General features: G+C 37.1%; 1 protein-coding gene across 4 annotated transcripts in view; it reads right to left on the reverse strand.

The window, feature by feature from the left end:
* Nucleotides 1-941: 941 nt before the first annotated feature.
* Nucleotides 942-13408, reverse strand: part of ANO5 (anoctamin 5) — an 86706-nt gene continuing 74239 nt past the window's right edge. For all 4 annotated transcript variants that reach the window (XM_061406201.1, XM_061406200.1, XM_061406199.1 and 1 more), the window contains 4 exons: nt 11209-11414; nt 9404-9582; nt 7623-7728; nt 942-1525 (listed from right to left, as the gene is read on the reverse strand). In XM_061406201.1, coding sequence (XP_061262185.1) covers nt 1295-1525; nt 7623-7728; nt 9404-9582; nt 11209-11414 — 722 coding nt within the window. In that variant the 3' untranslated portion in view covers nt 942-1294. The remainder of the gene's footprint in view (nt 1526-7622; nt 7729-9403; nt 9583-11208; nt 11415-13408) is intronic.

Here is a 13408-nt window from a genome sequence, read left to right on the forward strand (position 1 = left end):
CCTGTGCCATAGGCTAAAGCATTAGAGAAGTAATTCAATGAACATACTTTTTTTTTTCCACTTAGCTGTCAAATCCATCACTGCATTCTTACTTGGTTGATCCACATTTGGTGTTAACTCTGTGATTGATGTTAAACTAACAATTCCTCTGAAAGAAGCTCACATCTGAGATGTTACATCATCAAATCAACAGCACAACCACATTGTGTGGGTCAAAGGCACTGAACATTGTACAGCAGTGCATCAATAGAAAAAGTTGTAAACCCATTAAAAGACTTGAGACTGCTTTAAACAATGAGATACAGTTTCATAAATGACCTGTACCTAACTTATAGGAATAGTTAATGCTCAGATTCACTTCATGATGCAAAATAGGCATTGTGGATGAAAAATGGTTTTTAAAAATATTTCAGCGATTTTTTAGACTGAAGTCAGTAAGTTAATCAATATACATTGTCTTGCATTCTTAAACTATTAAGAAGACATAATCACTTCACTATATCTTTCATTTACTTAAAGACCTGAAATAATCTAACACCTTCTTAATGCTATTTCCCAGATAAGACGATTCAGTCTTAAAACCACTGCTACCAAAGTGTTATATTTAAAGAACTGAGTTATTAGTCCTTGGCTGAAATCCAGTCTCTTTAAAAATCAATTTTGTGTTCACCAGGAAGTACTATCTGGAATTTTGATGGAGGTTTACCTTATTCAGGATGATTTCAGAACAAAGCTCTGCCATGATATCTATCCAGTATTTTTAATATGTAAGTTTTCCTATCTTATCTGATTTTGGTTTTTCATCTGCATAGTCTAAAATGGCAGGATATATATATATATATATATGGCTCAGTAGACCTCTTCACTTCTACTCTTTTCGTCCCAATACTTTCTCTGATAGGGTAGAGATATAACACAACCCAAAAGAAAGAAGACCATGAAAATGTGCACATTCACTGGAAGGTGATAGGAGAGCCCACGTCCAGTGTTTAATTCCAAACTGCAACATCCCATGATTTTCCAATATTCTGATTTCACACATACATTTAACAATTATTTATAGAATCCCAGAAACAATATCTAGGGAGGGTCCAGCCAGTGAAGTAGACGGGTGTTCTTCCAACTTCCATGAAGCTGTACAAAGGCCTCCATAAAAGTGTACAAAAATCTGAGTTTAAAAAAAAAAAAAAAAGAAGAAGAAAGGGTAAAAGACACACGGCTTCTGGCTTCTGACTCCAAATCCAGATAAACTGTGAACCCAGACAGTCAACCAACCACTTGCTCATTGTGTTAATTAGGGTGTTGATTCAGCCAGATTTGCTTGGTTTTCCTTAATAGTGAAATGCTTGGCAAAATCAGTAGAAGAAGCAGAATTCAACCTCAAGTTCTCTTTTAGTTTGTTAAGTTCAAAGTCATGGAGAATCTTGACAGTCATTAACTTTTCTCGCTTGACTCTTTCCAGAACATCTTTTGGAACATCAGGGATCATCCAGGCCAAAAAAAATTTAATTAAAAACACAACATGCTAGAGGAAACATAAAAGAAAATCAGAGACACTGTTTAGCTATCAAATGTTCAGCAAAATGTCCTTACAAATCATTTCATTCATTCAATAAACTGTGCTTGACACAGTAGATAGAAGGTAAAGCAAGAAGATTTAGTCCTTGGTCTTGGAACTTTCCTATAAATCCAACATTAAGCAAATAAATAAATATATACTGCTGCTGCTGCTGCTAAGTCGCTTTAGTCGTGTCCGACTCTGTGCGACCCCATAGACGGCAGCCCACCAGGCTCCCCCGTCGCTGGGATTCTCCAGGCAAGAACACTGGAGTGAGTTGCCATTTCCTTCTCCAAGGCATGAAAGTGAAAAGTGAAAGTGAAGTCACTCAGTCGTGTCTGACTCTTAGCGACCCCATGGACTGCAGCCCACCAGGCTCCTCCATCCATGGGACTTTTCAGGCAAGAGTACTGGTGTGGGGTGCCATTGCCTTCTCTGAAATATATACTAAAATATGTAATTACAGAGATTCCAGTTGAACTTGGTTACTGAATATACTCTTCATCTATGCTTCCTCCTGAAAACCTAATCAAATATTTGTAAAGAAATTAATAAATTGTATTGTTCACAAAGAAACAAAAAAAAAGGAGCAAACAGTGAAAACAGACTGGAGAGTGAAGAAAGCTGGCACTTAAATTTGCAATTGATGATACCGTGATGGTAGAAACCAAGACAAAAGCTAATTTTGTCTTGAATCAAAAAAGTCAGGAAAGATGGTGCTAAGGACTGTGAATTCATAGTGTGGGTGGAGTTAAAAATAAGAGGATTATTTAAAAATCTGTAAAGGGGCAGATGAATTTTCAGAACCTCTCTCTCATCTACATTTGAGTATTACTTCTTTCCAACCCCCACCCGACCGCAACTGAGTGCTTTATTTTCTGCAGAAATTAAAACAGAAAGCTGTGCACTCAGAGGCAGCAGAGATGGCAGAAGATGAAGGTGCGGCATCATACTGAAGATAGGACAACTCAGTGAAGTTCAGCATTCTAAATCACGAGATCTCGAATCCCTCCTTCCCTTCTTGGCTTTCAACACAACCACGAAATAGCTCAACAAGCAGGAGGTGGAATGATTTATTTTTCCTCCAGAAAATATACCTAATCAGAGAAATTAGAATTATAGATATCAAAATTTTATAGGTCTCAAATGAAAAGGCCCCTTTTTCAGCCTATAGTGAAACCCACCCAAAATGATCTTCCTCTTGTATACACACAAAGCTCATGACCAGGTATCACTGTTTCGCTCTTAAATACGAGCAGATTTCCAAGAACAATCAAATACATAAGGAAGACTAACATGGAAGAGTAAGACGGAAATGGACAAACAGGATCTATTGTCCATTTAGGATATCTAAGAGGACATAGAGAGAATCATGGGAATGACAGACAGTAGCATAACAAGACAAAGACACAAACTGGACTATTGATAAGAGAGAAAATAAATGATAATTAGAATTTCAAAACAGTTGTTAACATCTGAATAAGAAAAGTCTCAAAAAGATAGGACAGAGAAAAGAAGGAAATTATCAAAGAAATAATACAAGCAAATTGTCTCAAAGGCTAATAACATTTGCAGATCCAAGGACTTTAGTGAGTGTCCAAAACAATGAATATTGGACAATATCACATGACTTTCTGGTGAAGTTTCATGAAAGAAGGTCTAGTGAGAGAATCCTCAAAATTTACTGACATATAAACAATCATAAACCAAGACTGGAAAATTAGAATGGTATTGTATCTTTATAGCAACACTGGAAGCTGACAAAAAACAGACCAATGTCTTAAAATTTCAGGAATATTTAAATAAAGTTGATTCAAAATTTTTCAGGGAAAATGACTTCTCCTCTTGAATACTATACCAATTAACTATCTATGAGAAAAAGAAGAAATTTTAATATTCAAGTTCTCAAAAATTGCCCATTTTCCTCAGAAAACTAATAAAAGATGTGCTTAATCTAAATAAACTAGTAATCCAAGAATGGGAAAAACATAGATTGAAGAAAATACTGTATTTAATATAAGAAAAGTTAAACTCCCAGAATGATGGTGAGTCAGAACCTGTAATGAAAATCATAAATAAACAAAAACAAAAATTCAAAAGAATTCTTTTTGTAATTTACCAGGCTGAAAGGTGATCTAAAACACTGATGGAAAATGTGGGATGAGGGTGACAAATTCGTAAAGAACTGAGAGGGGTAGAGATTTAAATTATATACATAACCTCAATAAAAATAAAATCAAACAAAAACTGATTGGAATTTGCATTTTCTTGCCTTAGACTTACCTAGCCTAATATTGGCCTTTACTAACAGGACTGGAAAGGTCAGTTTTCATTCCAATCCCAAAGAAAGGCAATGCCAAAGAATGCTCAAACTACTGCACAATTGCACTCATCTCACACGCTAGTAAAGTAATGCTCAAAATTCTCCAAGCCAGGCTTCAGCAATATGTGAACCGTGAACTTCCAGATGTTCAAACTGGTTTTAGAAAAGGCAGAGGAACCAGAAATCAAATTGCCAACAAATTGCCAAAAGCAAGAGAGTTCCAGAAAAACATCTATTTCTGCTTTATTGACTACGCCAAAGCCTTTGACTGTGTGGATCACAATAAACTGTGGAAAGTTCTGAAAGAGACGGGAATACCAGACCACCTGACCTGCCTCTTGAGAAACCTGTATGCAGGTCAGGAAGCAACAGTTAGAACTGGACATGGAACAACAGACTGGTTCCAAGTAGGAAAAGGAGTACGTCGAGGCTGTATATTGTCACCCTGCTTATTTAACATATGCAGAGTACATCATGAGAAACGCTGGGCTGGAAGAAACACAAGCTGGAATCAAGATTGCTGGGAGAAATATCAATAACCTCAGATATGCCTATGACACCACCCTTATGGCAGAAAGTGAAGAGGAACTCAAAACCTCTTGATGAAAGTGAAAGAGGAGAGTGAAAAAGTTGGCTTAAAGCTCAACATTCAGAAAACAAAGATCATGGCATCCGGCCCCGTCACTTCATGGAAAATAGATGGGGAAACAGTGGAAACAGTGTCAGACTTTCTTTTTCTGGGCTCCAAAATCACTGCAGATGGTGACTGCAGCCATGAAATTAAAAGACGCTTACTCCTTTGGAAGGAAAGTTATGACAAACCTAGATAGCATATTCAAAAGCAGAGACATTACTTGGCCAACAAAGGTCCGTCTAGTCAAGGCTATGGTTTTTCCTGTGGTCATGTATGGATGTGAGAGTTGGACTGTGAAGAAGGCTGAGCACCGAAGAATTGATGCTTTTGAACTGTGGTGTTGGAGAAGACTCTTGAGAGTCCCTTGGACTACAAGGAGATCCAAGCAGTCCATTCTGAAGGAGATCAGCCCTGGGATTTCTTTGGAAGGAATGATGCTAAAGCTGAAACTCCAGTACTTTGGCCACCTCATGCGAAGAATTGACTCATTGGAAAAGACTCTGATGCTGGGAGGGATTGGGGGCAGGAGGAGAAGGGGACAACAGAGGATGAGATGGCTTGATGGCATCACTGACTCGATGGACGTGAGTCTGGGTGAACTCCGGGAGTTGGTGATGGACAGGGAGGCCTGGCGTGCTGTGATTCATGGGGTTGCAAAGAGTCGGACACAACTGAGCGACTGAACTGAACTGAACTGAATGCTCAAAATCCTTCAAGCTAGGCTTCAGCAGTATGTGAACTGAGAACACCTGGAACCAGATGGAGTGTGAAATCAAGCTGGACTTAGGAAGCATTACTATGAACAAAGCTAGTGGAGGTGATGGAATTCTAGCTGAGCTATTTCAAATCCTAAAAGATGATGCTGTTAAAGTGCTGCAGTCAATATGCCAGCAAATTTGGAAAACTCAGCAGTGGCCACAAGACTGGAAAAGGTCAGTTTCACTCCAATTCCAAAGAAGGGCAACGCCAAAGACTGTTCAAACTACCACACAATTGCACTCATTTTACACGTTAGTAAGGTAATACTCAAAATCCTTTAAGCTAGGCTTCAACAGGATGTTAACCAAGAACTTCCAGATGTTCAAGTTGGATTTAGAAAAGGCAGGGGAACCAAGATCAAATTGCCAACATCCATATGCAAAAGAATTCCGGAAAAACATCTACTTCTGTTTCATTGACTATGTTAAAGCCTTTTACTGTGTGGATCACAACGAACTGTGAACAATTCTTAAAGAGATGGGAATAGCAGACCACCTCACCTGCCTCCTGAGAAACCTGTATGCAGGTCAAATAGCAACTGTTAGAATCAGAAATGGGACAATGGACTGGTTCAAAATTGGAAAAGGAATACATCAAGGCTGTATATATATTGTCACCCTGCTTATTTAATTTCTATGCTGGGTATATCATGGAAAATGCTAGGCTGGATGACTCACAAGCTGGAATCAAGAGCCAGGAGATATATCAATAACCTTAGATATGCAGATGACACCACCCTAATGACAGAAAGCAAAGAGGAACTAAAGAACCTCTTGATTAAGGTGCAAGAGGAGAGTGAAAAAGCTGGCTTAAAACTCAACATTCAAAAAACACTAAGATAATGGCATCCAGTCCTATTACTTCATGGCAAATAGATGGGGGTGGGGTGGGGAACAGTGGAAACAGTGACAGACTGGGCTTCAAAAACTGCAGACGGTGATTCCAGCCAGGAAATTAAAAGACACTCGCTCCTTGGAAGAAAAGCTGTGACAAACCTAGACAGCATATTAAAAAGAAGAGACATCACTTTGCCAACAAAAGTCCCATTAGTCAAAGCTATGATACTTCCAGTAGTCATGTACTGATATGAGAGTTGGACCATTAAGAAGGCTGAGCATCGTAGAATGATGCCTTCGAATTGTGGTGTTGGGAGAAGGCTCTTGAGAGTCCACTGGAGTGCAAGGAGATCAAACCAGTCAATCCTAAAGGCAATCAATCCTGAATATTAATTGGAAGGACTGACACCGAAACTGAAGCTCCAATACTTTCACCACCTAATGCGAAGAGCTGACTCATTTGAAAAGACCCCGATGCTGGGAAAGATTGAAGGCAGGAGGAGAAGGGGCAACAGAGGATGAAATGGTTGCCTGGCATCACCGACTTGATGGACATGTGTTTGAGCAAACTCCGGAAGACAGTGAAAGACAGGGAAGCCTGTTGTGCTGCCATCCATGGGGATGGCAGAGTCGCAAAGAGTCAGACACAACTTAGCAACTGAACACCACCACCAACAATCAAGTGAATAAGTGCCTTATATTTCTTAGTTGTTTAGTCGCTAAGTCGTGTCCAACTCTTTTGTGACCTCATGGGCTGCAGCCTGCCAGACTCCTCACTCCATGGGTTGCCACTACTTCTACTCGATGGGTTGTTACTTACTTCTCCCGAGGATCTTCCCAACCCATGGATCGAACCTGCATCTCCTGCATTTGCAGGCAGGTTCTTTACCACTGAGCCACCATGGAAGCCCTACATTTATTTATCTCTGCCTTATAGGCCTTAATGTCTCATGATTTGTGGTCCTCGGTTTAAACCTTGGTCAAACACCCTCTCTGTATTGGTTCTCTTGTCTTATATCCATAATCATACTAGCTATTCTACAAGAAAGGAAATGTAATGCAGTGGGAAGAATGGAGGTTTGGCAGTGAGATATCTGGCACTGAAACTCAGCTTTAATATTAGCTGATTATCTTTAAACCAACTACTTAATTTTGCTGACTGTGAGATTTATTTGTCAAGGGTGAATAATACAGCTGAACGTAGAAAGTTATTATTATAGCTTCTGGAACTGGTACATAACAGGTGTTTGGTAAAATTGGTGGATCCTCTGACCTCAAGGGAAGAGATCTTAATTTTTCTTTTCTGTGACCTTGGTATCTTCAACAATAGCAAGGAATAACAGGCAATTGCTGTACTTAAACTATTCCTAACTTACTTTTTATGACAACAAATACTTCCTTCAAAACACTCTAGTGAGATAATGCTAATTTTCTGCTCAACAGATACTCTTAGAAATATATGCCTGAAGGGTGAAAAGAGACTTACTGGCATGAAAGTTAAGAAAGGCTTACCTCCATGATTATGATGAAGGTCATCTTGGCAGCAAGGACGTGCCAGAACTGAATATTATGAGCATATTTGTCCTCACTGTCAGGAGGATTTCTGTAATCTCTGTATCTGAAAAAATGGAAGTCAATGCAAAAAATAAGCTACAACTACAAACAAAGAGACTTAGTATAAATTCATATTGTTTCTTGTAAGAGATCCTTTTAGTTGACCACAAAAGTCAAGTCAAAGGAAAATAACTGCTATTACCAAACATTTATTTTCCCTATACAGATAACAATCATAGCCATATGCTTCTAATGTATAGTATAGATGTAGCAGGAGACACAAGTGAAACTTCTCTCTTGCCATGAAGACAAGTTTCTCAGGAGTTAGCTAACTTTGCTCTTTTCATTCCCTTTCTTCCTATTCCTTAACAACTCAGTTCTACCATCACTCCACTGACACCAACTGTCTCTGGTCATTAAATTGAAGGAAAATTTTAATTCACATCTTATTTTATGTCTGTGAAGAACAGAACTTGACACTGTTGATCATTCTCATTTTCTTGAAACTCTGTTTTCTTTTGGTTTACAGGACACTGCATTGTTTTCGTGTTACTTATTATCCTTTGGGGGTTTCCCTGGTGTTCAATTTGTGAATTCATTTTTTTTTTCTATAATGTGTCTAGATATTGATGTTCTTCAAAGATTCAGTCCAGCTAGGAAGTGATGGCATCAAGAAATCTGACACTCGTTACGATTCTTCTCTATATAAATATGGAACAGGACTTCCCTAGTGGTCCAGTGGTTGGGAGTCTACCTCATCCATGGGGATACAGATTCTGTCCCTGGTGTGGGAGGATACCATGTGCCTCACGGAGGCTAAGCCTGTGTGCCCAACTACTCAGCTAGCCGCCTAGGGCCCGTGCTCTGCAACAAGAGAAGCCACTGCAGTGAGAAGCCGCCAAAGCTAGCCACTAAGCCCCACCTGCCACAACTGGAGCAAGCCCGCGGGCAGCCAACAATAAATAAAAAATATGGAATATAAAAAGGTTTTTGTCTACCTATGTTGCAGGTAGACAAAAACAGATATTGCTGTTTTTATTGGAATCCCAGATGAAGCAGTTGGTTTAAGGTTTAAGTTGATGTACCATACGTGTGTGTGTGTGTGTGTGTGTACACATATATATACACACACACACACATATATTATACACACACATGTATATACACACATGCATATATATACACACACACACACACATATGTGTGTATATATGTATAAATGATCTTTAAATCCTAAAGTAAAAAGATCCACACAGTTCATGAGACACAGAGTATGAAAAGAGCAGGTTTACAAATCCAATTTCACACTCCCTGCATCGAAGAAACCTTTCAAATGGGATGGCTAATGAACCAACTATATTGTTCTTTCTCTCTTCCTCTCTCTCTGTTTGAGGACACAGAGTTAAATTCAAGTAGGTTGAATGCACATATAATATGACCATGCTGTGTGATCTATAGACATGAAAGCTTGAATCAAGGGGACATTTGCTGGAGAAAATTTTTCCAATAAATTTAGAAAATAAGAAGCAATTCAAAAGTGACATTATCTTTACTGATAGTATTCTTTTACTTTTGAGTATTCTACTTTTTTCAAATCAGAACCATACAATGTATGAATTTTAGAACTGATGTACTTTATCCAAGATTTTTACTGCCCCAAGTAAATTTTTGTTAAGACATGAAGAAAACAGAGAACTTAAGAAATACATTTAAAAAGCAAAATGAAAACAAGAGAAAACCTGCAAGTGTTGTAGTCTCGTTTTTCCGAAGGTACAGTGTTGTTTGGAAAATCAGCTATGAGGAATACTGATAGGCTGTTATTGATATACCCACTCATAGGCCAACTTTCGTTTACTGAGTAGGCGTAGTGGTAAACTAAACGGGGAACCATATCCGACGTAAATGCAACAATAACAGCCTAAAGGACAAAGCAAGAAGAAAATCATGAGCTAATAAAGCAATTTTATGAAAGTCTAATTTGTATATCGTTCAGATCTTTGTGCCTTAAGGATGCAAAATTACTAGTATGCTATTACTAATCATGTTAACATATGAGTCTTTGACCTAAAACGTAAAATAGTTCATGTATGGTGTATGATCAGTGTTACAAGATTTCACAGCTAGAAAGAGTTACACTGAAAATTTAACCTCACTGTTTGTTTCCAAAAACACCATACCTGTATCTGTCTCTTTCCATCTTGCCTTGCTATTTCTTACATTTCTTACTATTTCATAATACAGTTCTCTCTTTAACCAAATTTAACTTGCCTGGATCAATTTCATAAGACAGGACCGACTCTGTGTGTGTGTGTCAGGGGGTGTATGGGGAATGAGGAATGGAGAAACAGAAGACCATGTACTGGTAAATTTCCCAGAGTTCAGTGCAATTAATTTCAGTATTTGATTCCGTAGGAATGCTATTTTCCCATCTTTTCCTAAGCTCTGGAATAGTGTAAATCTCATGTTTCCTTTGGGTAAGATGAGTCAATTTAAAATCATTTTGCTCTGCCTTTTAGTGATAGATTTTAAAAATATTTTAATATTGCTCCTGTAGCTACTGGTACATTCTCTGTTTTATATCACTTACTGAGCACATTTTGGCAGTTTTCTTTTCTAAAAAAGTGACAATTTCAAACAGATTTTAAAATGTATTAGAATGAATATATATATATAGCATTTTTATAACTTTCTCACCTCATTCTTTTTTGAGATTGTCAGAATTTTGTTTATCTTTTCAATGAACCAACTCTTGGTTTATTTAGCAATTATGTTACCTTTTATTTATTTTCTAATGTGATTATTTCTGCATATACCTTTATTCTTTCTTTCTTACCACTTTCTGTTGATTAGTTTTACATTTTTTCTTAGTTTCATATAACAGGCTCAGTTCATACTTTCCTTCTTTTCCACAATAAAAGCATTTATTGGTATATACTTTTTATAAATGTGGTTTTAGCTGATTTGTATGAGTTTTCATTTTAATTAAGTTCTCCTTGTAATTTCAATTTTATTTCTTCTTTGTGCAATAAGCTTTCTTGGAAGCATGAATATTAAGTGGCTGAATTTTTGGCTATCTTATTATCAAATTCATTTTTTATACTATTATCGTACATGAATATGCATTGTAAAATTTCAGCTTTTGGGAATTCAGTTTTATTATCATTTTTAATAAGTGCTCCATAAAAATAACAGGTAAATGTTATATATTCTATTTGTACTACATAACTTGATGTTTAATCAAGCTTTAATTGTATTACTTAGGTTCCTTACACCACTACTTATTTTCTGTCTACTCTGTCACATGGTATGGGTATCATGGCATTTTAATAAGCATGATTTACAATTTTCCTTATATTTCTAAGAGTTTGCATGTCACAGATTTATCTGTGTTGTTTAGCACATATAAGATTAGGGATGTTTTATCTTTAGGAAGGTCACCAAGATGAAATCAATGTACATACTGAGTTAAACATTATTCACAATCTCCCCATCTCCAAGAAAAAAAATCATCAAGTAGAGTTTCCACTTAAATAGGTCTACTTACATTAGTTGCAACAGAAAGGACAGCCATTCCGTAAAGAATATCTTGCCAAACACCTATGCTATGAGCCTTAGCAGCTACAGGTCTCCTGTACTGAGTCGTAAGCTTCCAGGCATCCACTCGAATCTCTATTATGTTATTCAAGAGCGCGAGAAGAGGGGCCAAAGGAAAAGAGGCCACAAATAACGTAACAAATCCAAACTGGATAACTGTGGGGAGAAAAGAGAAATTCACAAACTCATCATTGTGGAGGGGAAAAGGGGGAACAGTCGGCCTAACTCCCACCACTTCCTTCATTTTGAAGGGATCTACACCAGCAAAACACTCCAGGCCTCCTTCCAGCTGCCTTCTTCCCCTTTCCGAGATTGCTTGCTAGAATAGGACGGAGAAATTAGCCATGCACAGCTCAGTTCTATCCCTGCTGCTTCTTTTAAGATCTGCTTGTCTGAAGAAAGCATCTATTCTTATTAGATAAGATAAGATAGTCTTCTTATTCATAAAACACAGTCTTTTATTATTATGGCCTATGCTTAGGTCTGCTAGTCTAGTATTTATATTGGTATTGGCACATCTGTGGGGTAATCAAGCTTTCTATTTTGCTAACCTATGTACCTTATAAGATCAGAAATAATCACTGACTCATTTGTATGTTCTGAGTATATAAAAGTACTCAACTATAAGCCTTATGAATGAATGTATTATTTAAGATTTGAAAATGTTAATAGAGGAGAAGGTAGTATAAACAAGATATTTGAGAGTAAATCAGAAAATGAACCACATAAACATCAGAAATATATATATAAGTTGCATGTGGTCAAAGGAAATACAGATATCCTAGAATGAGGTATTTTTTAAGGTCCCAGTCCTCTATACTAACTTGACATCTTTCTAAATATGTTTTACTCTCTTTCCTCACTAAGGCTTAACACCTACATAAGCTGGCTTATTTCTCTATGTTTCTTCTTTTGTTTCCATCAGTGCTTGGGGTAAAAGAATCCACGTGGCTGGCAGACTGTACTTCCCACAGGAGAGAACCAAAAAACAATAAGACAAAGATGACTTTCCATTGTAGGAAAAAAGAAAAAGAAATCTTCCACTAGTCCTCTATTTTTAGATAGATCTTGAGTGTTTCTGGATTTCAGCATTTCTCATAATACTTTCTGATTAGCATCAGTCTTTCCATCTACTAATCCAAGAGAACAAACTGCCTCCTTCCTAACTTCTCTACTGAACCGAGAAACAGAAAATGAAGGTGAAGTATTATGCAGAAACAGCTTGAATTTCTAGGTTCAAATCTCAGATCTTTACTTATAATCTCTGTGGCCCACGGCAAATAACTTCTCCAAGCTTCAGTATTCTTTCAAATAAAACGCAGTGAATAATGACTGTTCTGTAGAATGTTTTAAGATTAGAGATACAGTATGTAAAACAATCAGAATAAATTAACTCTTAATTGTGTCTCAATAATTAATCTTGTTATGAAACACTGATTTCATCTTTTACTTTCAGTTATAACCTCTGACACATTTGTGCAAAAATTCACTTGAAACATACACAATTATTTAAAAATCACAGCCTTATGACTCCACAAATCAAGGACTGCCTAGTTTTATAACTGTAGACATCTTCCTATTTGCCCAAATATACCTATTTTAATTCAGGTATCATATGTACATATTTCAGTGGAGAATCAGTAACAAATTCAGGTCATCTCATTTATTCTACCATGACTTTCATGGGCCACGAAAATAAGCTGGGAAAACTGTCCTCTTTAATTTCACCAAAACAGCAGAGAAGGTCATTTGAGAGGAAACACTCTGAGTAGATTCCACAATCAGTCCTGGGGTTCTCTCTCTTAAAATTTCACCCCAAACTCTCTTCAATCCTTAGAATATTTTATGCGTTTCTTATGTCCGCTTTGGGTTTCCCTTGCATATCTACTTTTAGCTTCATTCTTTTCAGCCTGAAAAAAGGATATACACTAAATGTATGTCAGACTCTAGTAATGTTTTTCATTGTATTCCCTCTATGAGCAATCACCAAGGCAAAAAAAAAAAAAAAGCAGAAAGCTAAACTATTTTGAGACAAGTATTAAAAAGTGATCCTTACTTAATTTTGTTCAACAATACTAACATTAAGTTGATAGGAAAAATATCTCTGAGATTGCTGTTTTGAAACTAAATTTCATCCTGCATTATATTTG

Source organism: Bos javanicus, chromosome 29, assembly GCF_032452875.1.
Source record: "Bos javanicus breed banteng chromosome 29, ARS-OSU_banteng_1.0, whole genome shotgun sequence".
NCBI lineage: Eukaryota > Metazoa > Chordata > Mammalia > Artiodactyla > Bovidae > Bos > Bos javanicus.